Source organism: Oreochromis aureus, linkage group 18, assembly GCF_013358895.1.
Source record: "Oreochromis aureus strain Israel breed Guangdong linkage group 18, ZZ_aureus, whole genome shotgun sequence".
Classification (NCBI taxonomy): Eukaryota; Metazoa; Chordata; class Actinopteri; order Cichliformes; family Cichlidae; genus Oreochromis; species Oreochromis aureus.
In genome coordinates, this window is record NC_052959.1 from 20,575,267 (window position 1) to 20,602,902 (window position 27,636).

Here is a 27,636-nt window from a genome sequence, read left to right on the forward strand (position 1 = left end):
ACCATTTCACGTAAAAAATCCAAGCTAAATAAAAGGATTACAAAACAACTGACTAACATTAAATATCTTTGGTACTCAAAGAGGTCTGAATCAGAATTTATTTAGAAAAAAAAAGCTCTTGTTGTTAGTTCAGCAGTCTCATAAGGATAAAAACACCAAAGTGACCACAGACACAAACAAGCACGCACAAAATCAGTGTGCATTTATTCACATTATTGACTTTTCTGTCCTAGTTACTGCTCAGACTCTTCTTAACACTCAGCATCTGGGTAGGTAGGTTAAATAACAGCCATGAAGTGACATCAAATGTCATTTGTGTTTACTAAGGGTTACATATTAATAAATTAGACACATACTTCTGTCCATCCATCCATCCATTCTCTTCCGATTATCCGATTATCATGGTCGCGAGGAGGCTGGAGCTTGTCCCAGCTACAGTAGAAGGACAGGCAGGCTACACCCTGGACAGGTCGCCAGTCTCACGCAGGGCCAACAGACAGACAGACAAACAATCCCATTCCCATTCTCACCATTCTCACAATTTAGAATCATCCGGCTAAGCTAACACCAATACCTGAATGTCTATTTATTGTAAAAGGACTACCTTTGATGCATTGGAAAATTGATTTGGCATCTCTTCCCTATCGGCTCTTTTCATTGTCTTTGATTTATCTGCAGTAATGAAAGTTTCTCAATAAACAGTTACAGGTAGAACACACATTTACAAATGAAACCTGTACACACCACTAAGTGTTTTCATTTACAGGAAACATGCATACAAAGTCCTACAATCACTGCTTATTGGATAATGCTTAGTTTCTGTTCACCTTTGTGATATTCAAAACCACCCTCACCAACCTTTCACTAACAACCTTGCTGAGGACCCTGGTGTGCAGACCCCCTTTGTGCAGGTACAGTATAGTTTGATTTTCTTTCACTTCAGTCAAAGTCTAAGGTTGACTTTGCTAAGAGTGACATTAAAGTTTAGAGTGCTGTGTACAGGTTCAGTCAGTGTTTACAGAGTGGGAACATTTTTCAGGCGTGAGTGCTATTGCAGATTTGTGCACACATTTTGATTAATTTGTGCATTTGATTTAATGAAAACCTGGACACTGATTAAGGAAACTATGGAGAAAATTGAAAACAATGACACACAACAGCACTTTGTGCACTGCACACAATGACTGTATGTAGCCTTTTTGTGGCTTTCCCCCCTTTATGATCATTAATGCTATCTTAAATTCACTGAACAAATTCAGTTGCATTGACATAAATATATCTAGAACTTCTACATAGAACTCTAAGTTTTAATTAGAATGTTTTCAAATAAATTCTACTTATTACTTAGAATGGATTTTTGCAAAAAATACTCAAGCTAGCAACACACAAGAACTTCCTTTTTCTCAAATTACAAAACCTCTTGGAGTAGCTTGTCTTTATTCTGTGTGGTAAGGTAATATTTACTTAGAGTTACTAACTTTACACCCCAATTCTAATATGATTAATTGCACTTTCTACATGATACTTCTTGTGTTAACATAAGCCTTATGTCATAAGGCTTTCATAAAACATGAAATTAGAGATGCTTTTAAAGAACAGGCCATCTAATAACCATACCAATCCTGATTACTTGCAATATTCCAACATTTACATATTGATCAACATTAAAGATGCACTGATTTTCTTAGTCAATTCCAATTTCAAATTTTTTGTAAGTGTGTCCTCTCAGTAACAATTTTTCATGTTCCAGTTTTATTTCTAAAACCTGTACTTGACGGCATAAACAAACAAAATTCAACTTTGTGTCTTCACTCACAGTGAGGAGAGCTTCCATGGTAACGACACATGCACCTGTGAGTATCTGTGCACAACTGAATGACACGTGGAATGAAATTCACAGTCAGACATATGGGAGGCTGACTTACTGGTCAGGACAGAGAACTCTGAAAATCAGATGACTCCTCTTCCTGACTGGTCGATTAGTGCATCTCTAATTACCAATTAGTCAATCAAACTTTAAACAAAATCACCATTTGTGTGTATGCCTAATAATCTGATAAGAAAACTGAAAAATATACTAAGTAAAAATAAGAAATAGCAAAACAGCTAAAAATATGAGCTAAAATATAGAAAATAAACTTAAATAATATAGTCTATACGTATTATTTTCTTTTGCTTTCTAATTGCTCTCCATAGTGCGTAATCAGTCAAAAGTCAGGGTGAAAAGGTAAAGTAGGTTTTGGTTTATGTTTAAAGCTTTGAGCCCTTCGTCTTCTCTAAGGTCCTCTGCCAGACTGTCAGGCAATTCAAAATGTGCTGTACCTTCCCAACCTGCAATGTTTCTCCAAGCCAGTTTGTACCCACTGCAATAACTAAATATACACAAAAGTGTCTCAGTCACAAACAGTCCTTGATTAATTTTTACTTGCTAGCTGCTAAGTTTGCTGCATTTCTTCTTTGATGTTTTCTTTGATAAAATCCTGTCAAAAAACACAAATCAGTGCATAGAATATACTACATAAATAAAACTGTTTAAGGTCATAAATATAAATAACTTTTAAAATGTATTCTTGGTTAAATATTCTAATAGAGAGTAAGTGAGAAAAGTGAGATATGCATCTAAATACAGAGTCAAAAAACATTAGCTAATATTTGTTAGATAGCCTTGTCTAACAAAGGTTTATAAAATTATAATTCCTTAAGTAAGACTGTGAAATTTGACCTGCTTGATTTACCTGTCTAACAGCCTTTTTTAAAACTTCTCTTTATGCTGGAAGAAAGTGGATACAATGGATTCAGTAGATACTACCACCACCAGCCTTGACTCAACCCCGTACAGCTATGATTATGACTACGATGAACTCTGCAACAAAACAGGTGTCATCCAATTTGGAGCGATCTTCACTCCAGTGTTTTTCTCGATTGTGGTGATCCTCAGCATCTTTGGCAACATCCTGGTCCTCGTGGTGCTGGTCAAGTTTGAGAATTTGAAATCCCTCACCAACACCTTCATCCTGAATCTGGCTGTATCAGATCTCTTCTTCACAGCTTCTCTGCCCTTCTGGGCTTACTACAACATGCACGGATGGACCTTAGGGGAGCATGCATGCAAAATAGTGAACTTTATCTTCTGCCTTGGATTCTACAGCAGCGGTATCCTCCTCATCCTGATGACTGCTCACCGCTATATAGCTGTTATAAATCCTCTGTCTGACATTGTTTCCACCACAGGCTATTACAGTATTGTAGCATCTGCGATCATTTGGGTCGTTAGCATCCTGGTTTCCAGTCTAGCTTTCGCTGCCAGCAAAGTTGCAGAGTCAAAGTACTGTGTATATGCAGATTCTTTTTGGAGCTTGTGGGGAATCTACCAGCAAAACATTCTCTTTATAATTACCTCAGTGGTGTTCATGTTTTGCTACACTCATATCATGTGCAGGTTGCTTCATCCTGTGCAAAGAAGACGAAACAAAACTTTGAAACTAATTTTTATTCTCATGGTTGTTTTCCTTATTGGATGGGTACCTTACAATTTAGTGATATTTCTGCAGTCATTTTCCTACTGGCCGAGAGAAAGTGACTCATTAGCGGAAGATTGTCAATATAGCAAAAACCTGGATTACGCGCTTGAGATTACTCGACTTTTTGCCTTTTCACAATGCTGCCTTAACCCTGTGTTTTATGTGTTTGTGGGGGTTAAATTCAAAACCCATTTGAAGAAAATGCTAAAGAGCTTGGGCCGCAAAAAAAACAACAACAGCTTTCGCAAGAGACAAAACCGGCACACAATAACATCGGTAACAAGTGGTGAAGAGTTTTCAGAGGCACCTTGATATTGTAAAAACCAGAACTAATACATCTTATTCATTAACAGAGTTGATTCTCAAAATGTCTCAAAAGGATTTCATTGTTCTTTGAATCTGGGATCACTTGGGAATTAACTGCCAACATGTTTTTCCAAAATGATTTTCCACAATGTTGGTGCTTTTTACATCCATTTTCTGACTCTTCTTGAAAATTACTGATCAGTAACATATATCAATGCAACATGACTACTGATGTTCATCAGGTTATTGCTTGCCATTTATTATTCAGCTGAATATGTATATATTATGTATATATTAACATTTGCTAAATAGCATTAAATAAAAAATAAAATGCCAAAAATAGGCTGAGCAACATAACCTGTTACTTACAATGCTGCATCTTTGTGAAACTGCAGTTGGTTTCCTAATGTCTTTAGCCATCAGTGGTCAAAGCATGCACACATATTCAAGAGGTTTATTGTCATCATAAACATCATAATGAAGTGCGGTCTATATGATTTTAAACCAGAAGAGCTGGTTTGACTGTCTCAGAAACTTTTTGAGATATCTGGGATTAAGACATATTTTTTGGAGTTTACAGATAATGGTATAAAAAAAAAAAGCACAAATTGAAATGAATGGTAGTTACTAACAACAGAAACCTATGATAGTAACTCAAACAGCCTCGTTCAGATGATGGGATCATAAAGACTTCAAGTTGTTCTGGGGTTGGAGTGCAGTCGTATCATTTACTGGAAGCTGCAACTGAAACAAGAAGAATAGAAAAGTGGGAAACTTCTGTTTAACCTCGATCGTGTGTAATATGTTGTAATATTTTGTAATATGTTGTAATATATTTTGTTTAATCAAGTTTGCTTCATGTACTTATCTGTGGTTATAGTTTCTGACCAAACTCTTCTATGATAAAGAACCTTTTATTGCTGTAGCAATTTCATTTGTGTTTTGATCTGCTGATTATGCTGTACATAGTATTACAGATATATCTGTGTCACTTTGGTTATCCATGATAAATTTCACGATCACTTTGGGAGCACTTAAAAAAATATATGTTTCCAGTTTTCAGCCAAACATAACAACAGAGTATTGGGAATACTGCTTATTTTCATATTCTAATATCATCAGCATTATTCTTTTGCTTTACAAAATAATAAACAAAAGAAGACACACAGTTATTTTTGTGTTAGTTTTGGCTAGTGCTGCATGCTTGTAGTCTGTTACATGTTTAATAAAAGTATGGAAAAAATATTAAAATATACTTTTAATTTTGTTTAAGTTGGATTTTCAATGCAGAAAAACAAGTTGCCCATCGTTTTTGGCATGTTTTTTTTGTTTGTTAAGACGGCCTCTCTGACTTAATGTGAAACAAAAAGAGGAACTGTTAGTTTAGTCAAGACCATCACAGCTATCTGACCAGAGTGCAATTCAACACCAGACTTGACAGCTGATTTTTGAGGTAAGTTGCTGTATTTTTTTCTCCTAAGTTGGACTTCACTGCTCCCAGTTACTAACATAATATACAAAGATTAAAACTAAAATGAAGAATTTCTGTTATTTTATAGAGAACTGCTCAGTTAATTCCTTTAATTACATTGTAAGAATCTAGTTTTTTGTTTGTTTTCTAGAAAATTGACAGTGGAAACCAACTTCACAATGAGTGACCATGGACTGAGTGGTGCTGTATATCTTTGTGAGACTGACTTTCCAAATTTTACTGGCCCTTTCTTCATCTTGATCTTTATCATCAGTGTCATAGGCAATGGCCTCCTCTTATGTGTTCTCTTCATCTATGAGAAACTGAAAACTGTGACAAATATTTTCATCCTGAACCTGGCCTGCTCTGATTTGATCTTCACCATCACACTTCCATTTTGGGCTGTTGATCATTTACACCACTGGGTCTTTGGGGACTTTGCCTGCAAATTCCTGACTGCTGCATACTTTGTTGGGCTGTACAGCAGTGTCATTCTGCTGACTGCCATGACAGTGGATCGTTTCATTACTGTGGTGCTGCACAACCGGCTGAGCAAGTATGCTATAAGGCAGAGGTGTGGAGTTGGTGCCTGTATATCTGCCTGGGTCATCAGCATCTCAGCATCCCTGAGTGATGCTATGACAGTAAAAGTGGTAGACCTGGACAATTTTACCTATTGCGAGCCTAAATTTGATGACAAGCTTGGACATTATCTCCAAGTATCACTGCTATTCTTCCTCCCATTTGCCATCATTATTTTCTGCTATTCTGCCATCCTCAAGACAGTTTTACAAGCTTTAAACAGAAAGAAGCACAGGGCTGTAGCTGTGCTGTTGTGTATTGTTGCAGCCTTCTTCTTTTGCTGGGGGCCATACCATATTATGCTTTTAATTAAATCTCTTGATAAACTGATAGGTTGTAAGGCAGAGGAACGGTTAGAATTTGCCTACCATATTTGTGAAATGCTTGCCTATTCTCACTGCTGTATGAACCCTCTGCTGTATATGCTCTCACAGAAGATGCGAAAGCATCTGTTGAATCTTTTGCGCTGCAAAAAACTGTGCAGGAAGAACAGAGAGAGAGACACAGCTCTCAGTTCTGTTAGTCAGAAAGCAGTTTTCATAGCTGCGAGTTCTGCTATAAACTTGGAACTGCACAACGATCGGTTAAACAGCCACTTGTGAAGTTAAACATTGACTCAATCTGTAAATATTCTTATTTAATTTGACATCTTTTATATGTTCTCCTGAATTTAAATACAAATTACATGCATTTTTAATTTTAATGTGCCAAGTAAAAGTAAAATGTATGTGTTTAAGAATCTGCACTTTTCTACTGCACTTTTACTAGCAATGCTGTTTTTGTAAAAAAAAATAAAATGTTGCTGAAATCCAGTGAAGCTGTTTTCACTTCTCTATTCTCTCTACACATGTCATGATAGGCTAGATGGAAAAAATGCAATGAAAGCAAATTTCTGTGGTCATATTAGTATGAGGTGTAAGTGTATTTAAACAATCACTGAGAGAAACACAGAGTGCACACACAAGGTAGGCTCTTCTTGGCTGTTTTTTCTCTTTTGAATTAGATGATAAAACTCATGAGAAATGATTCATGTAATAATAAAATATTAATATTTATTATTTATTATAACAACAAAGTATTTTTGATTTATTATTAACAGTAATAAATGTTGTGACAGAAATATAGGAAATGTAAGGAAATGTAGGAATATGGAGTGGAATTTGATATTACTGCGATATGAATTAACCAGAGAATATTAAATAAAACTTCAGTGCTGTTATGCAAGCAACATATGTTGTGACCATTTTCTTCACTGGTTCACAATAACCGATGTGGACTTGCTTTATTTGCCATTCATCTCTGATGTCATATCATTCTGATTAAACACATTTTATTTAAAATGGTTTATTTTGAGACGAAATTCAGTATCTTCTGTTTTTTATTCCATATTCTTGTTTCTACATTTAATTTTTCCTGAATGCTGTTGAAGGCATGAATATTATGCTGCTCAACTTTATGATCATTGGTTCTGAACTGCATTAGTTTTTATCTTGACTAACATATTTGTACCAAAATGCATTAATTATGTTACTATATATAAACAAAAAAAACATCTTCACAGTATAAGATAGTTTTTTTTTCATTTCCTCAACAGTACTTTCATCACAAGACCTAAACAAGTAAATCATGGCCTTGGACAGTGACAGTTATGATTACATACACTTTAATGAAACTCTAAGCAGCGAGACCGAGTATGACATTAAGATACCAGAACTTCACTATCCTGCTGCTGTCAACAGTCTCGTCTTCCTCATCAGCCTGCCTGCAAACAGCTTCCTGTTGTGGGTCCTCCGGACGGAACGAGCTTGGAAGATCACATCGGATATTTTACTTCTTCAGCTCACAGTTTCTAACCTCTGCTTCACTGTGACATTGCCTTTTGCAGCCTGTAATGCACTCCATGGGTGGGTCTTTGGAGAGTGGGCCTGTGGAGTAGCTGCAGGGATTTATTATCTGGGACTGTTCACTGCCGTGGTGATCCTCACTGCCATGTCTTTGCATTGTTATGTTACTGTGGTTCAGCCTTGGTGCTTGTCTGCACAGGCCTTAGGAAAATATGGTGTTCTCATAGGTAGCATTGTGATGTGGCTGGTGTGTGCTGCTGCAAGCATTAAACTGGCTGTGAGTGGTAGAGTCATCGAATTCGCTGACCTGAAAGTGTGTGTAAATTTGGTGGAGTCACTAACCATGAAACTCATCGACCTCTACACACAGATTTTTCTTTTCTTTCTCATTCCTGTCCTTATCACTTCATTCTGTTATGTTCACATGTGGATAATGGCAAAGCAGGGCAGGATAAACAGCCAACAACTGCCTTCAAAATTGATTTTAGGCATAACTGTCAGTACTTTTCTATGCTTGGCTCCTTACAGCATCCACATGTTTATACAGTCCTTGCTACTATTGGATTTTTATGAGTACACACATGAACTGATATATGCATTGCACTATGCTTGGTTGATCATTCATCCCATCACTCACATCTACTGCTGCTTTATCCCTTTGGTGCATTTAATAGGAGTACAGAGGTTTAGGAGGTATCTTCCCATGCCGTGCAGTACATTATCACCGTGCAGAGATGAGACTAAAACTGACAGTCCAATGGCATTCATCCTTCTCCAAAATGCGGAAGAAATTTGAATTTACTGTACAATGCATGCATTAGGATGAGATGGGTAGATGCTTGAGAAGTTATTAGATAAATTAGCTGAACTTAATATAGTACAAGCAACAGTAACAACAACAAAAAGTGGGCAGCACCTATTAATGATAGAGTTTGACTTTTGTTGCTGCCAAAGGGGTGTACCACAAAGCAAGATTAATGGCTTAGTGAGTTTTATGTTATGAAAGTGACTTTTTTTTTTACCTGGCTAAATCACCATGGTAACATGCTGAACACACAACCAGTGAAAGTTGATAACCACCTTTGTAATACTAATTATGTCCCACTGTGGTTTTCAGTTTTGTTGAGCCAGGTAAGACAAAGAAAGCCAACATTCTCCTAGTATACATCTTTGGTACAGAGTGGTTCAAAATGGCAAATAAATAAAAAATAACTCAATTAGTCAAGCTTTATAGAAAGACAAATGCTACAACTGGTGTTTCATCCACAGAAAATTCAGGGTGTTCTGTGGTTAGACTGGGATTCTACCAGTTACTGCAAAGGTGTCCATCATATAAAGAGAAACAGAAGTGACAATTTCAGTTTGACATTGTGTAATGTGTTGTGTTTCAATACGTTTTCTTAATGTTTTTAACTGTGTTATATACTTTCTGATCAGAATCTTCTATTTTATACTTGTACTACTCCAAAATGATCAGTTGATTATACTGTACATCGTATTAGTGATACTGTAGATTGGTCACTATGATTACATGTGTTACATTTTCTGTTGTCAAAGAAATCACTTTCAAAGTTATTTTTTATACATTTGATATTATGATTATTTTCACATTTTAGTTCATGTAAAGTATTCTCAATGAATTTGATTTAAAAAAATAAAACAAACTTTTTTATCTTGTGGAAGTTTATTTAATATGAAAGAGATACCTTTTAATATTTTCTTAACAACATATTTTCTTTTTCAACAAGCGAGCAACTAGCAAATAAATAAGCAAATTCCACTTTGACCTGTTGACTTGAGAGGTTGATTTTCTCTTTCTAATCATGTTGGTCAAAATTCCCAAATTGCAGATCAGTTAGAGTGTAGTGTGAAGAAGCCTGCGATAACTCAATTAGCATGATAATAGAAAAGGCTCAACGATTGATCCAGCATGTTAGTAACACCTTCCATGTTCAGTTCAACAAAGCAGGCAAGTTCAGCAGGTGCAGACTCAGCCAGCAGATTAGCATGTACGAAAAACAAACAACAACAACAACAACAACAACAAAATGGTTGCTGAACGTCCTTAATTTAGCCAGTTAAACCACTAATACAACATCTTAAGTCTTCATAACCATGTTAGAGTTAACCACGTCACACAAATGCTCAAACCTTTTAATTCAGACTTGAATTGAATCGAATCAATATGTTATATTTTTTGTCACCTATAAAATCTTTGGATGAAAAGGAAACCCATCTTGTTGACTGAGAAGCTACACATTCATTAATTATAGTCATTGAAAAATAAAATCAATGTTTTGCTTTTATTTTATTATTATATATAACTGCAAGTTGTTTATTTCTGTATTTCTGACATTTATCATCATTAAATATGATTTAATAGTTAAATAAAGGAAACAGCTGCATGAAAATCAAAGATTAATTAAAACAGGGTTTGAGCCAGCAGGTGTTTTTGCGTTTCTCTGTGTTTCGTTGCAGGTGGTTTGGTGGGTGGATCCCAACTGATTTCTGCGCTCCTGTGAAGCTGCGTTTCTGGGCTTGCTGTCATACACCTGCAGGCAGTCTGCTCATTGAAAGCTGCGTAGCCTGTTTTAGACTTTCTGCTAGTGGTGTGTGATATGTGTGCAAGTTTTGATGTGATACCAAGTAAATACAGGGCCAGTGTACCAATACTTTTAACTTTTAAAAGCAGGTTATGAAGGGGAGAGTGGTGCGTCATTATCTACAAGATTAACACATCTTAAAAAGCACTAAAAATCACTGTGATTTTTACTTTTCATGATAATGAATGAACACAAGACCACGCCTTATAACTATCCTTGTGTTTTTGGGAGACCTGGAATGTCTTTATACTTTGACTGTGTCGCTATGCTGGTGGTCTGGGTCTGTCTGAGGGATTTACTTCCTCCTGTCTTCGTTTCTTTTGCTGCTCATTCTGTGTGAAAGCTCTCTTTTTCTTTATACTAGTTTGTCACAGTACAGGATTCATGTTCGCAGTGTTTTTATTTGCAGTTGTGAAGTACTTCTACACAATGCTACGCTTTCTCACACACTACAGCTCTGTGCGATTGAGTCACCTGACCACAAGACAACTAACATAGCGGAGCAGGGAAGAAGGGGTGGAGCAAAGTTGGGCAGGATGAGAGGAGTGGTGTTTGCACAGACACGTCAACTTCCTGATGACTGGGAGCAACGCACTAAAGTTAAAGGAGCAAAACAAAGTATCGATCCTATCATGCTAGCATTGATACCAGCAGTGGTATTGATACTACCGATATTCAAATTGATTTAATAAATGTAAAAATGAGCATGCACCAGCATTTTGGATACTGGATTTAATAAACTGGTCTTTATTATCAATGCTGACATCTATTTGGTTTACATATTATTTAAAAAACAAACAAACAAACTTACTCTTATATTTTTCATGACTATTACAGAAACCATGTCCTGGAGACTATCCAACAGATAGCAGCAGGATGTAAAATGCAAATTGGGACAGCTTACGCTGAGAGGTACAAGCTGGGATAATGTACAGGAACATCTGAGTTGCATATGGACTTGAAGTCCCTAAGTCCCAATGGGAGACACCAACAAAGGTGGTTGAGAACAACAGGGCTAACGTCCTGTGGGACTTCCAGTTTCAGACAGACAAGCAGCAGCTGGCCAAGCAACCAGCCACAGTGGTGGCTGACAAGGAAGCGAAGACTGAGGTTGTGATAGATGTGGCAATCCCAGCGGACAACAACATCAGCAAGAAGGAGCATGAGAAAATAGAGATGTACAAGGGCTGTAGCAACAGCGGGATGTGGAAGGTAAAGTCCAAAGTGGTCCCAGTGGTAAAGGAAGCATTAGCTTTAAACCTGAAATTGGAAGACTGGCTCCAGCAGATTCCAGCACAACATCAGAGGTGTTTGTCCAGAAGACTGCAGACATAGGAACACCTAAGATACTGCGCAGGACCCTCAAACTACCAGGCCTCTGGAAGAGAGCCGAAGCTTAAGATTCAGATGCATACTATCCCTTCTAAGGGGTGGTTATTTTTTTTTATTTTTATATGGGGGGTAACAATTACTGGAAAGTGTAACTTAGGATAAAGAGCGTGAAGTTTTAGTTTAATAACAGTGACATGTATGCCGTGTTTCATCAAGTTATTTTCAGGTTTTGCAGTTCATGTGATGAGGACCTTTTATTGTTATTCTGCTGTAGCAATTTTAAAGTACATTGAGCTACTGAATATGCTGTACATATTATTAGAGGTATATTTTATGTTATCATTGTCGGTTTTTTGTAGGTTTGCTGTATGTTTCCAATTTTCAGCTGAAAATAACTTCTTTCCAACAGGTTTTGGGTACTGTCCTCATAATCACATTTTAATATCATCAGCAATATTCATATGTTTTGCAAAAGAGAAAACTGCAACTCTGACTTACTGTGAATAAAAAGAGGAACTGTAAGTTAACACAAGAACATCACAACTTTTCCAGTACAATGCAACTGACCACCAGCCATGACAGCTGATGATTTGGGTAAGTGATTTCTCTAGCCCTATATGGCTTACATAAGATGAAAACTAAAACTAAAATCAACAGTTTGTGTCATTTTATAGAAAAAGCAGAGGTAATGTACCTACATTTTAAAAATCTAGTTTTGTGTTTATATTTTTTCTAGAAAACTGACAATGACAAACAACTTCACAATGAGTGACCATGGACTGAGTGATGCTGCATATCTTTGTGATACTGACTTTCCAACTTTTACTGGCCCTTTCTTCATCTTGATCTTTATCATCAGTGTCATAGGCAACAGTCTCCTCTTATGTGTTCTCTTCATCTACGAGGGCCTGAAAAGTATCACGAATATTTTCATCCTGAACCTGGTCTGCTCTGATTTGATCTTCACCATCACACTTCCATTCTGGGCCGTTGATCATTTACACCACTGGGTCTTTGGGGACCTTGTCTGCAAATTCCTGACTGCTGCATTCTTTGTTGGTTTGTACAGCAGTGTCATTCTGCTGACTGCCATGACAGTAGATCGTTTCACTCTCGTGGTGCTGCACAACTGGCCGAGCAACCAAGTTATAAGGAAGAGGTGTGGAGTTGGTGCCTGTATAGCTGCCTGGGTCATCAGCATCTCGGCATCCCTGGGTGATGCTATTAAAGTAAAAGCCGTAAACTGGGATAATGTTACCTATTGTGAGAATGGATCTGATGACAAGCTTGGACATTATCTCCAAGTGTCACTGCTATTCTTCCTCCCATTTGCCATCATTATTTTCTGCTATTCTGCCATCCTAATGAAAGTTTTACAAGTTTTAAACAGAAAGAAGCACAGAACTGTTGCTGTGCTGTTGTGTATTGTTGCAGCCTTTTTCATTTGCTGGGGGCCATACCATATTATGCTTTTAATCAATTCTCTCAATACAAACAAAGGTTGTAAGGTACAGAAACAGTTAGCAGTTGCCTACCATATTTGTGAAATGCTTGCCTATTCTCACTGTTGTATGAACCCTCTGCTATGTATGCTCTCACAGAAGATGCGAAAGCATCTGTTGAATCTTTTACGCTGTGAAAAACTGTGCAGGAAGAAAAGAGAGAGACACACCGGCCAGAACACTTCTGTTACTCATAATGTAGCTTTCACAACTGCGAGTTCTGCTGTTCAGTTGGAACTGCATCCATTAAACATACACAGTTGAAATTAAACACCGATTCAGTCTGTAACTATTTTTATTTGATTTGACATCTTTTAAATATTCTCCTGAAATTATATACATCCATGTTTTTGTTTTTTTAAATGTGCAAAGTCAAAGATTTATCTGTGTAAAGATGTGTATTTCACCACATCAGCTGTGCCTTTAAAAAAGAAAATGTTGCTAGAATCTGTTGAAGCTATTTTCACTTCTCTGTTCTTATGGTATGCCAGGATAGACTGGGTTACCAAAAAAAATGCACTGACAGCAGATTTTTGTGATTGCTGATAGAGTCAAACTGGTCAAGTATGAGTGCAATAACACAATCATGGAGAGACTCACTGAGCAGTACCTAAAGTGACATGGAGTGCAAGCACACGGTAAGCTCTCAGTGGCATTTTATCTCTTTTAAGTAAGGTGACAACATAGTAATGAGAAGTGATTTATGTAATAATTAAAATCTAAAGGTTTCAAATAGAAATATAGGAAAATGTTTTTGAAAAAATGACTGGATCTTATATGGGTATGGAATTAAAGTGAACTCTTTTTACTATTTCATTACAAAGGCAAAAAGAAATGTCTCGCATTATGAACTGAATAATTAACATGGGCTTGGTTGTTACTGCAATAACTAGTGGGTATTTGATTTACTTTTGTGTGTGTCAGTAGAATTCGGGTGAAGGCACAGTGACTTTTTTGGTCAGACCTGGACACCTGGAGTTCTGTAGCTGTCACGGTTTTGTTTATTTATCCGCTGCCTTGGTCTCAGTTTGAAACATAGTTGCTGAATGTTGGTACTCCTGCTTTTGTATATCTCTCTGTATGAGAAGAGGCTGACTCTCAGTTGATGATTTAAATTATATGCATAAACTGATCAGCAGCTTATTGACTTCTCTCTTTGTTTGCCTAATATGTTACCACACTCTGATTTCAAATTTCAGTTTGAGAAATTCAGTCTTCTTTTAAATCTAGTTTCACTTGGGAATTACCTGCGAACATGGTGTTAGTCTTTTTGCCTGCATTCTTAATAGTCAACACTGACTTCTGTATCGCATATCTGGACCATTCTAAGTTAATTGATGTGTAATATGATGTGCTTCATTTAGTATCTTTCATGTAGTTTTTCGTAGTTATCTATTCCTGCTGTAGAACGGTGCAGTTTTACAACTGAAAACTTTAGATGTTGATCTACTACACTGGGCATACCATCAGAGATATCATAAATCTGTCACTTTGATTATATCATGGACCCATTTCATTTTATCGGCAGGAAATACTTTCTTACCAACACAATGGTTGGTATCGTGCTTTTAAAAAAATTATATAGTCAGCATTTTCATGCTTTACAAAAAACAATCATACATCTATGTTTATGTGCGTTCTGATTTGTGCAGCATGTTTGTGCACAGTTATATGTCCCTGATAAGTATGAGAAAAAAATATTCAAACATTTGTGTTCCAAACAGTCAGTTTGAGTTTCATTTTCAACTTTCAGTTTCAATGTGAGAAAAGGATTGCACTTTTTTTTTTTAAAAATGTGATCTTTGGTAAGGAGGCATCTCTGACTTAATTTAAAACAAAAAGAGGAACAATGATTTGTTTAAGTACATTACAGCTTTGTCAGCACAGCTCAATTCAACAGAAGACTTGACAGGTGATGCTTGAAGTAAGTTGTTGTGTTTGCTCCTCTAATTTTGTACTTTACTAGAATGCATGGTTTATGTAACATGAAACAAACTAAAACTAACAGCAAAAATTTGTGTCATTTTAGAGAAAAGAAATCTAGCTTTGTGTTTATGTTTTCTAGAAAATTAACAATGGCAAACACCTTCACAATCAATGACGAAGTGAGTGATGAGGCTGCCTATCTTTGTGAGACTGACTTTCCAATTTCAGCTGGGACACTCTTCATCTTGATCTTCATCATCAGTGTCATAGGCAACGGCCTCCTCTTATGTGTTCTTTTCATCTACGAGAAACTGACAAGAGTCACAAATATTTTCATCCTAAACCTGACCTGCTCTGATTTGATCTTCACCATCACACTTCCATTCTGGGCCGTTGATCATTTACACCACTGGGTCTTTGGGGACTTTGTCTGCAAATTTATGACTGCTGCATTCTTTGTTGGTTTGTACAGCAGTGTCATTCTGCTGACTGCCATGACAGTGGATCGTTTTATTAAAGTGGTGCTGCACAAGTGGCCGAGCAACCATGCTAGAAAGAAGTATGCAGTCGGTGCTTGTATATCTGCCTGGGTCATCAGCATCTCAGCATCCCTGAGTGATGCTATGAAAGTAAAGGTGGTAAAGTGGGATGGTTTTGAATATTGTGAGGATGGATCTGATGAAAAGCTTGGACGTTATCTCCAAGTGTCACTGCTATTCTTCCTCCCATTTGCAATCATTATTTTTTGCTATTCTGCCATCCTCAAGACAGTTTTACAAGGTTTAAAGAAAAAGAAGCACACGACTGTAGCTTTGCTGTTGTGTATTGTTGCAGCCTTCTTCATTTCCTGGGGGCCATACCATATTATGCTTTTAATCAATTCTCTCTATACACCCAAAGGTTGCAAGGCACAGGGGTGCTTGAGTATCATCTACCATATTAGTGAAATGCTTGCCTATTCTCACTGCTGTATGAACCCTCTGCTGTATATGATCTCACAGGATTCGCAAAAGCATCTGTTTAATCTTTTGTGCTGTGAAAAACTGTGCAGGAAGAACAGAGAAAAAGACACCAGTCAGAAGACTTTTGTTATTCAGAATGTAGCTTTCACAGCAGAGAGCTCTGTTGTTAAGAGTAACTGAACACTGATCCATTAAGCAGGCACAAATGAGCTGTTGATTCAGTGTGTAAATACTTTCATTTGAATTTACATCTTTTATATATTCTCTTGAAACAATATACATCTATTTTTCAGGTGTTTAATGTGCCAACTAAAGGATGTATGTGTGTAAAAATGTGTATTTTATGCTGCACCATCATTTTCTGTTTCTTCTTTTTAAAATGTTGCTTAAATCCAGTGAAGCTTTTTTGACTTTTCTGCTGTCTCATGGGAAAATGTGTCTTTTCTGTGGCATGTGAAATGATTCCATTAACACCATCCCAGGTGGAGTCAAACTAGTGTGATATGCAATACAATGAGCAGTACCTAGAGTGACATAGGGTAGGTGCTTAATAGACAAATTTATGTAATGCAGATGTGCAGATATATCATTTAAGAAAGAAAATGTTGATGTTATGCAAGCAACAGTATTTGCTGTGACCTTTTGTTTCATTGACTCTCAGCGACCCCTGTAGGCTCACTTAATGTAATTTAAGATCTCTGTCATATTATTGCACTTGCCTCATCATTTAAAGTGGCCCCTTTAATTAAAATTGTATTCTATATACTTGTTTTGAGAAGGAATGCCTAGAAAGTAATAGTCCTCCCAAAGGTGGAGCCACCACTCCACCTGAAAAAGACTCAAGGGAAGGGAAATCATTGATCATTTAACATTAATCACAGTGTAAGATACAAAACAGAGCAGTGGCAAAGTAATGACATTCTTTATTTAAGTAGAAGTACAGACACCTGCATAAAAAAAATACTCCAGTAAAAGTTAAAGTACTGAGTCAACTTCTTTATTTAGGTAAAAATAAATGGTAAATGGCCTGTATTTGTATAGCGCTTTACTTAGTCCCTAAGGACCCCAAAGCGCTTTACACTACATTCAGTCATTCATCCACTCACACACACATTCACACACTGGTGATGGCAAGCTACATTGTAGCCACAGCCACCCTGGGGCGTACTGACAGAGGCGAGGCTGCCAGACACTGGCGCCACCGGGCCCTCTGACCACCACCAGTAGGCAACGGGTGAAGTGTCTTGCCCAAGGACACGATGACCGAGACTGTCAGAGCTGGGGCTCAAACTGGCAACCTTCCTATTAAAAGACGAACTGCCAACTCTTGAGCCATGATCGCCCCTAAAAATAGAAAGTAAAGGCTCTGAAATCTATTAAAAGTAAGAAAAATGTAAAAAGTAGCTCCTTGAAGCTACTTTGCAAAAGCAACTAAACCTTTTGCAATATTAATATTAATATTTCTGTTCTTCTTTCTTTACATGACGACTGCTTTCCCATGCTGTCAATCTCAATACTGACATAACTGATTTCTTTGAGTCTCTTTTCGTGCAACCCACCTCCTATCCTCCCCATCTCCACCTCAGGCACCTCAGCCAAAGCTCTATTCAAGCCTCAGTCTTCATCTTCACTCCAGTGTCTAGACTCTGGGGATTTATCAGAGTCTCATCGCGAATTACATTAATTTCTTTTTCACAATAAATCATGTTCAATTTTTCCAAGTGATCTCTCCTTATAGAAATGATAATAAAATAACATTACTACATGAGACTACAAATGTTAGTCTAATCTAAATTCTATGTTTTCTGAATCTACTCACCTTAAAGGAAGAACACAAGCAGTGAAAGAGAATTTTAAAAATTTGATTTTTTGTTGCTTACATTGTAGAAGGTGAATTTTGCCTCCACACCTAATGTCATGTGAGTGCTGTGTAGGAGGGAGAAGGAGGCCCCAAATGCAAGACTCGAAACTCAAAATGATTAACTAAGGAAGGCAGATTTATTTTGCTGTGACAAAAATGCTAAACACAAGAAAAACACAACTTTAACTGGAAACTGGGAACTAGGAAATTCAAGGTCTCCTTACAGAAGAACAAAATTAATAAAAGGAGCAATAGTCATAAAATACATAAAATAAGTTAAAATTGCAAAACAGAACTTGACAACATATAAAATCAGCACTAAAGCGAATAAGCCAGTTTGAACAGATGTGTTTTTAACTGTGACTTAAATACGGGAAGAGAGTCTATATTTCTTCTGGCTGGAGGAAGAGTGTTCCAGAGCCGAGGAGCAGAGCGACTGAAGGCTCTGTTCCCCAGAGTGATAAGACGTACGTACGGAACAGTAAGATGAATAGCAGATGAGGATCTGAGAGGGCGGGAAACAGTGGTGATATGAAGCAGGTCACACAAATAGGAAGGAGCAGATTTATGGATACACTTGTATGTGAGAAGTTTGATTTTAAAGTTTATCCTGGCTTCTATGGGCAACCAGTGAAGCTGCTGAAGAACTGGGGTAATATGAGCTCTTAAGTGGGGCACAGAAAGAAATTGGCAAGAACACCAGAGGCGCAAAACACCAGCTACTGGTAGACAGAGCAGTTGCCTGAGACTGCAAGACTATAGGCTGACCAACCTGTGCACTGCTTGGATTGGCTAAAGAAGGCCTATGACTCGATACCCCACACCTGGATCCTGGAATGCCTAGAACTATACAAAATCATCAGGACCCTAAGAGCCTTTATCAAGAACTCGATGGGAATGTGGTGTATAAGACTTCAAGCCCACAGCACAAGTCGCAATCAAGTGCGAGCTCTGCCAAGGAGATACTCTGTCCTCACTGCTGTTCTGCATAGGCCTGAACCCCCTCAGTGAGATCACTGACAAGACTGGCTACGGATACCGACTATGGAATGGAGCAGCTGTCAGCCACCTCCTGTACATGGATGACATCAAGCTGTATGTCAAGAGTGAGCGAGACATCGATTCACTGATCCACACCACCAGGATATACAGCAATGAAACTGGACTGCTGATGAAAAATGAAAAATTCTACTTAAATACAGTACTTTGTTACTGCTCTGTAATATATTATCACAAAGCAGACACAGATGGAAGTTCAGAGGAAGAGTGTAAAAGAGTGTGATTAGCCTCAAACAAAGATACCCTAATTACTTCATCAGAGACGTCATCCTGCTGCTTCTATCAGCAGTCACATCCTCATTAAACACTAGTGACCTGCTTCCACCGGCAGCCATACATGTCCATGTGATAACACTATCTCCACCATGCCTCCCAGATAAAATGGTATGCTTTGGATCATGAGCAGTGTCTCTCCTTCTCCATATTTTTCTTTTCCCAACATTGCAACATCACACATTCATAGTGTGGGAAAGTGGAAGTCATGTAAGCTTAGATTAGCCACCAAACACCTGGAAACCAGACTCACATGCCTACATTAACAATATAGTCATAAAATGATGCTGCATGGCACACATTAAAGACATTATATTTAAAGGCATACGTGAGTTATTGTATGTGTGACAGTTTACTTACTATGCAGATCTGTGATTAAACTCCACGACTGGTGAGCTCCCACTGATCAAGAGGAGGTCATGGTGTAGATGTTGTCAGGCAATTCTGCATATCAAATAGAGAAATCCAAGCTATTTTGCATGCTTCAGAGATATCTTTACACGTTGTCAAGAATATAGAGAAAAATGTGAGTTAATTTTTTTCCAATTTTTTCTGCTGGTTTAATCATTTCCACTGCCTGTGTCAGAGCTAGGATCGCATTAATAAACATTGTAACTTGCAAGTAGTTTGTTACAAAGTATGTATCCCTCTGGGGCAGAAAAGTAAAACCAAACAAACAACCAACAAACCACAAGCATCGTTGCTGCAAACGTATGTTACGTCAATGGCAAGATAACCACTGTGAGAAAATATATAGTTGTCACATCAGACTGAATGTGAAAAGCAATAGTAATGTTAATATTAAGCTAAAAACCCAAGAGAGAATATAAAGTTTACACGGCAGAATAAAGTTCCTATATTATAATATAATGCAACATACTGCATTAGGTAGAAGAGTCTTCTGAGTAAAACAACTTGTTACTACAGAAACTCTTTTCTCTGTACTGAAATGTAACCACAGTTTCCTGAAGCAAGGGACCAATATCTGATTAGTATGTGACTCGTGTATCACAGGTTTGGCTCTAATGATAGTCTGATATTAGGGGTCTTCTCTCCTGTTGCTCAGTGCACATCTTGTTTCTTATTCACCTGATTTTTGTAGCCGTCACAGGTTTGAGTCTGGTTTTTCTCTCTGCTGCCTCTGTCTGGATTTAAAACATTGCTGCTTATTGTATTTGTGCTTTTTGGACCTTGTGTTGCAGATGTTTACTGTTTTGCTTATAGCTCATAGTTATAAGCCCACTGTATAGGTCACCTCCTCCCTGTTTCAGAAGAAGCTATCAAATTTCTATGTACTATAAACTTGTTGCAATGTTAGAGCCACATGGAAATTTTACATCAAATTTACTGCATCTAATTGGTTTCGAGTACTTTCAAACAAACTCAGTGATGGTGCATGAAAAGCGGTACCAGCTAAATTGTTTATAGTAAGCCTGGGTGGTTAGTTACCCACTCTTTGTAGGTTTGCTTTCATTCTGTACTAAACTGAAGGCATTTCAATCATTTTTGCTTTGCATATTTTTTTGAGTGATTGTTTTTGAAATTGTAATTTTTTTGTATTTTTCATTAAGTTTTGTTTTGTATATTTTGCATATAAACTGGACAGCTGACTTTTGTATACTTTTAGCTCCAATGGAAGGAGGTATTTTGTGTAGCTGCAATATTAATTAATAAGTGAGCTATACTGTAAATATGATTAATTACAGTATAAGCCTGTTTGACTGTTTTCTTAGTCTCTTTGTCCCATTTAGAAGTTGAAGGCCTAAAGTGGTGTTGGCTGGGTACTTTTGATGGTGAGCTCTACCAATATGTTTGCTGTGGTTATTCTTGCAGCCCCATTTTGAACTGCACCTGTACGTGTGGGTAAAAATGAGATTTAGATGTGAACTGAGGTTAATTTCTTGAACATTGTTCCTCTTGGTAGTCACAACTCTGAGTTCATGATTTAAATAATATGTATGGACTGATTAACCTCTGTTTTATTTCTTTTTCTGAACAATTTTAATACAAAAGCTGCTCACTGATCTAAAACATATCTTTGTTAACAGACCATTATTATCTAAAGTAACATAAAAACTATTACTGGAAAAAGATGCTTGTTGTTGAATTTTTCATGAATCTTTTTTTCATGTCGTGCTTTGTTGCCTAATATGAATTCCAAAAAAATCAGAAATTTTGTTGAATTTGTAGGTAATAAACGTGATAACATTAATACATTTTACAAAAATCCTTTCCATGAATATTAAACGTGAAAAGAAGCAAGATGGACATATTTCTGGGACCATACAGGATTTAGAAGAATTTGAATGAATCTCAGAGCAAAATGTAAATCAGCTTCCGCTGCACTGGGATGGAGACAGAAATCTTAACTTCAGCAAATGAATCCAAAACTTTAATTAGCGGCTAAATATCACTAGCATAATGTGATGAAACAACAATATGTGAATGTAGTCAGAGTCAAAGAGCGTGATAGATTAACATCGAATGAAGTTGAAGTTGTGGTAATGTCATCATGTCTTACTGTGCAGCTTTTTTTTTTGACTAACTAATATAGATTTTGTTCTTGTGCTTGAAGAAAGTGGATACAATGGACTCCACTTTGTACAGCTATGATGATTACTATGACTTTACCTTGGACAGCTACTATAATGATTACTATGAGGATGAATTGTGCCACAAAATAAGTGTCATGTGTTAAAATTATAATTCCTTAAGTAAGACTGTGAAATTTGACCTACTTGATTTACCTGTCTAACAGCCTTTTTTAAAACTTCTCTTTATGCTGGAAGAAAGTGGATACAATGGATTCCGTAGATACTACCACCACCAGCCTTGACTCAACCTCGTACAGCTATGATTATGACTACGATGAACTCTGCAACAAAACAGGTGTCATCCAATTTGGAGCGATCTTCACTCCAGTGTTTTTCTCCATTGTGGTGATCCTCAGCATCTTTGGCAACATCCTGGTCCTCGTGGTGCTGGTCAAGTTTGAGAATTTGAAATCCCTCACCAACACCTTCATCCTGAATCTGGCTGTATCAGATCTCTTCTTCACAGCTTCTCTGCCCTTCTGGGCTTACTACAACATGCACGGATGGACCTTAGGGGAGCATGCATGCAAAATAGTGAACTTTATCTTCTGCCTTGGATTCTACAGCAGCGGTATCCTCCTCATCCTGATGACTGCTCACCGCTATATAGCTGTTATAAATCCTCTGTCTGACATTGTTTCCACCACAGGCTATTACAGTATTGTAGCATCTGCGATCATTTGGGTAGTTAGCATCCTGGTTTCCAGTCTAGCCTTCGCTGCCAGCAAAGTTGCAGAGTCAAAGTACTGTGTATATGCAGATTCTTTTTGGAGCTTGTGGGGAATCTACCAGCAAAACGTCCTCTTTATAATTACCTCAGTGGTATTCATGTTGTGCTGCACTCATATTATGTGCAGGTTGCTTCATCCTGTGCAAAGAAGACGAAACAAAACTTTGAAACTAATTTTTATTCTCATGGTTGTTTTCCTTGTTGGATGGGTACCTTACAATGTAGTGATATTTCTGCAGTCATTTTCCTACTGGCCGAGAGAAAGTGACTCATTAGAGGACGATTGTCAATATAGCAAAAACCTGGATTATGCGCTTGAGATTACTCGACTTTTTGCCTTTTTGCAATGCTGCCTTAACCCTGTGATTGTGGGGGTTAAAGTCAAAAGCCACCTAAAAAATCTCCTAAAGATTTCAGGCCCCCCAAACAACAACAACAACAGCTTTCACAGTAGGCAAAACCAGCTCACAGTGACATCGTTAACAAATGCTGAAGAGCTGTCAGAGGTGCTGTGATGAAGAAAGACATCTTTTTCATTAACAAGGGCAGTTCTCAAAATTTCTAACATGAATTCATGATTCTTATAAGAAGAATATTTTTATCTTTATTGTGACTTTGCAACATGTACAATAAAAATCTGCTTCAATCAAGAATTAACTGCCAACATGTTATTCCTAAACAACTGTTCCCAGTGGTAGTGTTGCTGTCTGCAGTGTTAATAGCTAGCGTGAACTTCTGGACTGTATGTATGTAGCAGTTTAAGTTATAATGTCTAAAGATAATTTTGGGGGTGTTCATTATGATGTGGAAATAGGAAGGAGAAAATGTACAGTGGAAGTGCAGAAAACTTATATGCAGAAAACATCTAGTTAGCAGTGAAGTGCGTCATGCAGATTGTAAGATCTGAGAGAATTCAGGCTGATGTGGTCAGAGTGACGTCCTAGCAGTTACAGAGTTACAGAGGGGTAACTGAAACAAGAAGAATACAGTGGGTGAGGTTGTGTAACATGTTGGATTACATAATGTTTTTTCGATGTAGTTACCTGTGATTATCTAATCCTTAATTCTAATTCAAAGAACCTTTCAGTGCTGTGTTAATGTAGTAGTTTTGATAGCATGTTGATCTACTGACTATGCCATACATAACAACACACAAATAAATACATAATAAAAAAAGCTTACATTTTTATTTATGTTATATTTTATACACTTGCAGACATTTTTTGTGTAAAATTATGTCAAAAATATTAAAAGAGAAGATCAATGTTATTTAAAAAATGTTTTTTGGATTTTATTTATTTATTTTTTCAAGATGTGGTTTATGTTAAGGGCGGTATCTCTGACTTCGTGTGAAGTGAAATGAGGAAAGGAACTATTACTTATCTCAAGAACATCACAGCTTTTACATCACAGTGCAAGTCAACGCAAAACGTGGCAGTTGATGTTTGCGGTAAGTTGATCAGTACTTGTTTTTATTACAATTGCGGTTCATAATTACTTTTTTATATTTACCTAAAATACAGAAACTTAAACTAAAATCAACAGTTTCTGTTTACAGAAAAGTGTTGAGTTAATGTGTTTAATTACGTTTTTAAAATGTGGGTTTGTGTTTATGTTTTCCAGAAAACTGAAAATGGCAAACTTCACATCCACTTATGACGGAGTGAGTGATGGTGCTGCATACCTTTGTGATACTAATGTTCCTGGTATCACTGGTCCCTTCTACATCTTGATCTTCATCGTCAGTATCATATGCAACAGTCTCCTCTTATGTGTCCTTTTCATCTACGACAACCTGAAAAATATCACGAATATTTTCATCCTGAACCTGGCCTGCTCTGATTTGATCTTCACCATCACACTTCTGTTCTGGGCTGTTGATCACCTACACCACTGGGTCTTTGAGGACTTTGTCTGCAAATTCGTGACTGCTGCATTCTTTGTTGGTTTGTACAGCAGTGTCATTCTGCTAACTGCCATGACAGTGGATCGTTTTATTGCTGTGGTGCTGCACAAGTTAAAGATCAACCATGCTAAAAGGAAAAAGTATGCGATTTGTTCCTGTATAGCTGCCTGGGTCATCAGCATCTCAGCATCCCTGAGTGATGCTGTGAAAGTAAAGGTTGAAAACTTTTATGGTAAAAACTATTGCTATGATGAATCTGAAGAAAAGCTTGGACATTATCTCCAAGTGTCACTGCTATTCTTCCTCCCATTTGCCATCATTATTTCCTGCTATTCTGCCATCCTCATGACACTTTTACAAGCTTTAAACAGAAAGAAGCACAAGACTGTAGCTGTGCTGTTGTGTATTGTTGCAGTCTTTTTCATTTGCTGGGGGCCATACCATATTATGCTTTTAATCAAGGCTCTCAATACAAACAAAGATTGTAAGGTACAGAAACAGTTAGCAGTTGCCTACCATATTAGTGAAATGCTTGCCTATTCTCACTGCTGTATGAACCCTCTGCTGTATATGCTCTCACAGAAGTTTCGAAAGCATCTGTTGAATCTCTTGCGCTGTGAAAATGTGAGCAGGAAGAAGAGAGAGAGAAGCAGCAGCCTCAACACTTCTGTTACTCAGAATGTAGCTTTCAGTGTACAGAGCTCTGCTGTTTAAATTATTTATGTAAATTTAATACAGATTTAATCTGTAAATACTTTTATAACAAAAAACTGGGTTTATTTAATGTTAAATAGTATATACAGAGTGAGATAGTCAGTTATTACATCTTCCATTGACATTATAACTTTTTGAATTTAATGTAACAAGGTAAAGAGTCTCTCTGTCCTGCCCGGATGATGCGGAACCTTCTACCAGATTGTAGTTTGTTGCCAGGAGTATATATAAATATTCATTTCACTGCTACTTGTGGTATATAAAATTCATTTCAAAGGTATGCTATATTTGAAAATATATCACTGATAGTCATTTTCTGCCATTTCAGCCACCTTTACTTTCTGTTTGAGAGTCACAGCTTTGACTTTGTCAACAAGCATTGTCTATTGGGTTAAGATCAGGTGACTGACTTGACCATTGGAAGATAAATTAAAAGTACTCTTTAATTTGCTTGCAGTATGCTTTGGGTCATTATCTATTTGAACTTGTGTGCGATCAGTTTTGCAGCATTTGGCTCAGTCTCAGAGGAGAGTAAATCCTGTATAATTACATGCATTAATTGTCAGCCTGAACAGAAGTGGCAAAAGTATAGACTTTCTTTACTTAGGTAGAAGTACAGATACCTGAGTTGAAGACTGCTGGGGACAAAGTTCTGAAACAACTTCTTTACTCAAGTAAAAAAACAAAACAAAACAAAACTGCAAGTGTGAAAAAGTAGAAGCTCTAAAATGTACTCAAAGTTAGAAAGTAAAAAGTAGCTCCTTGGTTAGTACAATTCTACTAACCATTTTAGTATAAAGGTAACTGAATCTCGTGCTATATTAATATAATGTTAAAATAATATTACTACATAAGAATACAAATATTTGAATCTAAATTCTAATTCTAATTAATGTACTTAGCTTGAATCTGCTATGGAGGGCACATGCAGTGAAATGGAACTAATAAAAACCCAGGTTATTTTATGTTGTTTCCTGGTAGAGGGTGACTTTATCTCCACAAACTTAAATAAATAGTTACATTTCTTCAAGAAGTGAGACTGGAACAGGCAGGGATATCCAAGGGCATATCAACTGATACACCAGTAAGGAATCTGCAATGGGTCAGGACATACAAGGCAAGTGTGGCAGGTTGCCCTCCAAGTCAGTAACTAATATGCCTAAATAAGCAAATTACTCATAAAATCATGTTGTATGTCTTAAATAAAGGACATTGTTCTCTAAGCCAAATGTACTTATTTGCATGTGTGAACAGTTTACTTACCATGCAGATCTCTGGTTAACCTCATCTTCGCCTACTGATGCGAAGCCTGTTGGGGAGATGTACTCAAGCAGCTCTTAATATCAGATTTAAAATAACAAAATTCAAGTTATCTTGAATGCTTCAGAGACATCCTCACAAATTCTCAAGAAAAAACAGAACTCATCAGTGACTGTAAAGGTTGTTAATCATAATCTGTTGGTTTAATCATTTCCACTGTTGGTGTCAGAGCTGGGGTCACATTCATACACAAACATACAGAAACAGAAGCATCAAAAGGGCCTTCATTTCAGGCAACATATGGTTTGTTTTAGTTGTGATGTGTGTAAACCATAAGCACAATGGCTGAAAACACATTACCTCCCTAGTCAGTTAACAACTGAGACAGAATGTATGGACTTTACGTCGGAATAAAGTTCCTAAGAAGCCTTGATTATTTTAAGATATTATAATGTAACATATTGCGTTGGCTAGTTAGGTTGTACAGATTTTCTTCTGAGTCAACCAACTTGCTGCTGAAAAAGCCTTTTCCTGTGTAATGAAATGTAACCACAGCTTCCTGAACTAAGGAACTGATATGTGATTAGTTAGTTTGTGACTTGAGTTTCAAAGACTTAGGTCTGATAACAGCCTTACATAATACAGGTTATCATTTTGAGGTTTTCCCTCTCCTGCTGCTCAGTGCACATTTCTTTTCCTGTTCACCTGATTTCTGTAGTGATCACAGATATGAGTCTCCTTTATGTCTCTCATTTATGTTAATTTAAAAATGTGTTTTTTTTTAAGTGTTCATTAATCTTTATTGATTAATTAATATATTCATTAATCTATGTTGTGCTCTGCTGTCAGCTTTGATTAGAACAGCATACCTATAGACAATTATTTCTTATCAAAGTAAAAAGAAAGATTGCCCAGTTTTTATAAATCCTTCTGAGACCCAGAACAAACAAACAGCTTTGATATTTAAATTTTTGGATGAATTAAATGCTTTGAATGAAAGAAATATGTAGCATCGTTTTTTCCAACACTGGATATCGGCTCTTGCTTGATAGAATACTACTACTACTATTAATAATCATCATCATCATCATCATCATGCGATGCAATGTATTTATTTTATTTCATGAATATTAAAAGAGTTAGAAGAAAAACACATCTGAGCACTAAATCATCATTTAAGAAATTAACTT

At 37.0% G+C, this 27,636-nt stretch overlaps 4 protein-coding genes across 13 annotated transcripts in view; all 4 read left to right on the top strand.

Annotated features, from left to right (window-relative positions):
- The first annotated feature begins 865 nt into the window (after nucleotides 1-865).
- Nucleotides 866-5,066, top strand: LOC116315294 (chemokine XC receptor 1-like). 4 transcript variants are annotated; one of them, XM_039602265.1, is made up of 3 exons: nucleotides 866-911; nucleotides 1,819-1,853; nucleotides 2,778-5,066. In XM_039602265.1, exons 2-3 carry the CDS (start codon nucleotides 1,833-1,835, stop codon nucleotides 3,831-3,833), a joined length of 1,077 nt encoding a protein of 358 aa, XP_039458199.1. In that variant the 5' UTR covers nucleotides 866-911; nucleotides 1,819-1,832; the 3' UTR covers nucleotides 3,834-5,066. The 4 variants fall into 4 exon arrangements, with proteins under 4 accessions (XP_039458199.1, XP_039458201.1, XP_039458203.1 ...); XM_039602269.1 differs by having other exon boundaries at nucleotides 892-911; nucleotides 2,782-5,066; XM_039602267.1 differs by lacking the exon at nucleotides 1,819-1,853 and having other exon boundaries at nucleotides 875-911.
- A 158-nt stretch (nucleotides 5,067-5,224) lies between these two features.
- LOC120434352 (chemokine XC receptor 1-like) lies at nucleotides 5,225-9,401 on the top strand. 2 transcript variants are annotated; one of them, XM_039602273.1, is made up of 3 exons: nucleotides 5,225-5,280; nucleotides 5,450-6,845; nucleotides 7,475-9,401. In XM_039602273.1, exon 2 carries the CDS (start codon nucleotides 5,478-5,480, stop codon nucleotides 6,480-6,482), a length of 1,005 nt encoding a protein of 334 aa, XP_039458207.1. In that variant the 5' UTR covers nucleotides 5,225-5,280; nucleotides 5,450-5,477; the 3' UTR covers nucleotides 6,483-6,845; nucleotides 7,475-9,401. The 2 variants fall into 2 exon arrangements, with proteins under 2 accessions (XP_039458207.1, XP_039458206.1); XM_039602272.1 differs by lacking the exon at nucleotides 5,225-5,280 and having other exon boundaries at nucleotides 6,788-6,845.
- A 2,002-nt stretch (nucleotides 9,402-11,403) lies between these two features.
- On the top strand, nucleotides 11,404-13,451 carry LOC116335038 (chemokine XC receptor 1-like). Of its 2 annotated transcripts, XM_039602271.1 has the most exons (3): nucleotides 11,521-11,539; nucleotides 12,212-12,253; nucleotides 12,396-13,451. In XM_039602271.1, exon 3 carries the CDS (start codon nucleotides 12,406-12,408, stop codon nucleotides 13,423-13,425), a length of 1,020 nt encoding a protein of 339 aa, XP_039458205.1. In that variant the 5' UTR covers nucleotides 11,521-11,539; nucleotides 12,212-12,253; nucleotides 12,396-12,405; the 3' UTR covers nucleotides 13,426-13,451. The 2 variants fall into 2 exon arrangements, with proteins under 2 accessions (XP_039458204.1, XP_039458205.1); XM_039602270.1 differs by having other exon boundaries at nucleotides 11,404-12,253.
- Nucleotides 13,452-13,459: 8 nt separating this feature from the next.
- LOC116335037 (chemokine XC receptor 1-like) overlaps nucleotides 13,460-27,636 on the top strand; it is a 78,279-nt gene continuing 64,102 nt past the window's right edge. The window contains exons 1-2 of one of the 5 annotated variants that reach the window (XM_039602259.1): nucleotides 13,460-13,799; nucleotides 22,032-24,332. In XM_039602259.1, coding sequence (XP_039458193.1) covers nucleotides 13,782-13,799; nucleotides 22,032-23,081 — 1,068 coding nt within the window. In that variant the 5' untranslated portion in view covers nucleotides 13,460-13,781 and the 3' untranslated portion in view covers nucleotides 23,082-24,332. Of the gene's footprint in view, nucleotides 15,086-15,226; nucleotides 17,173-22,031 lie in introns of those variants that run through there. The other 4 variants (XM_039602260.1, XM_039602261.1, XM_039602262.1 and 1 more) reach the window with 4 other exon arrangements.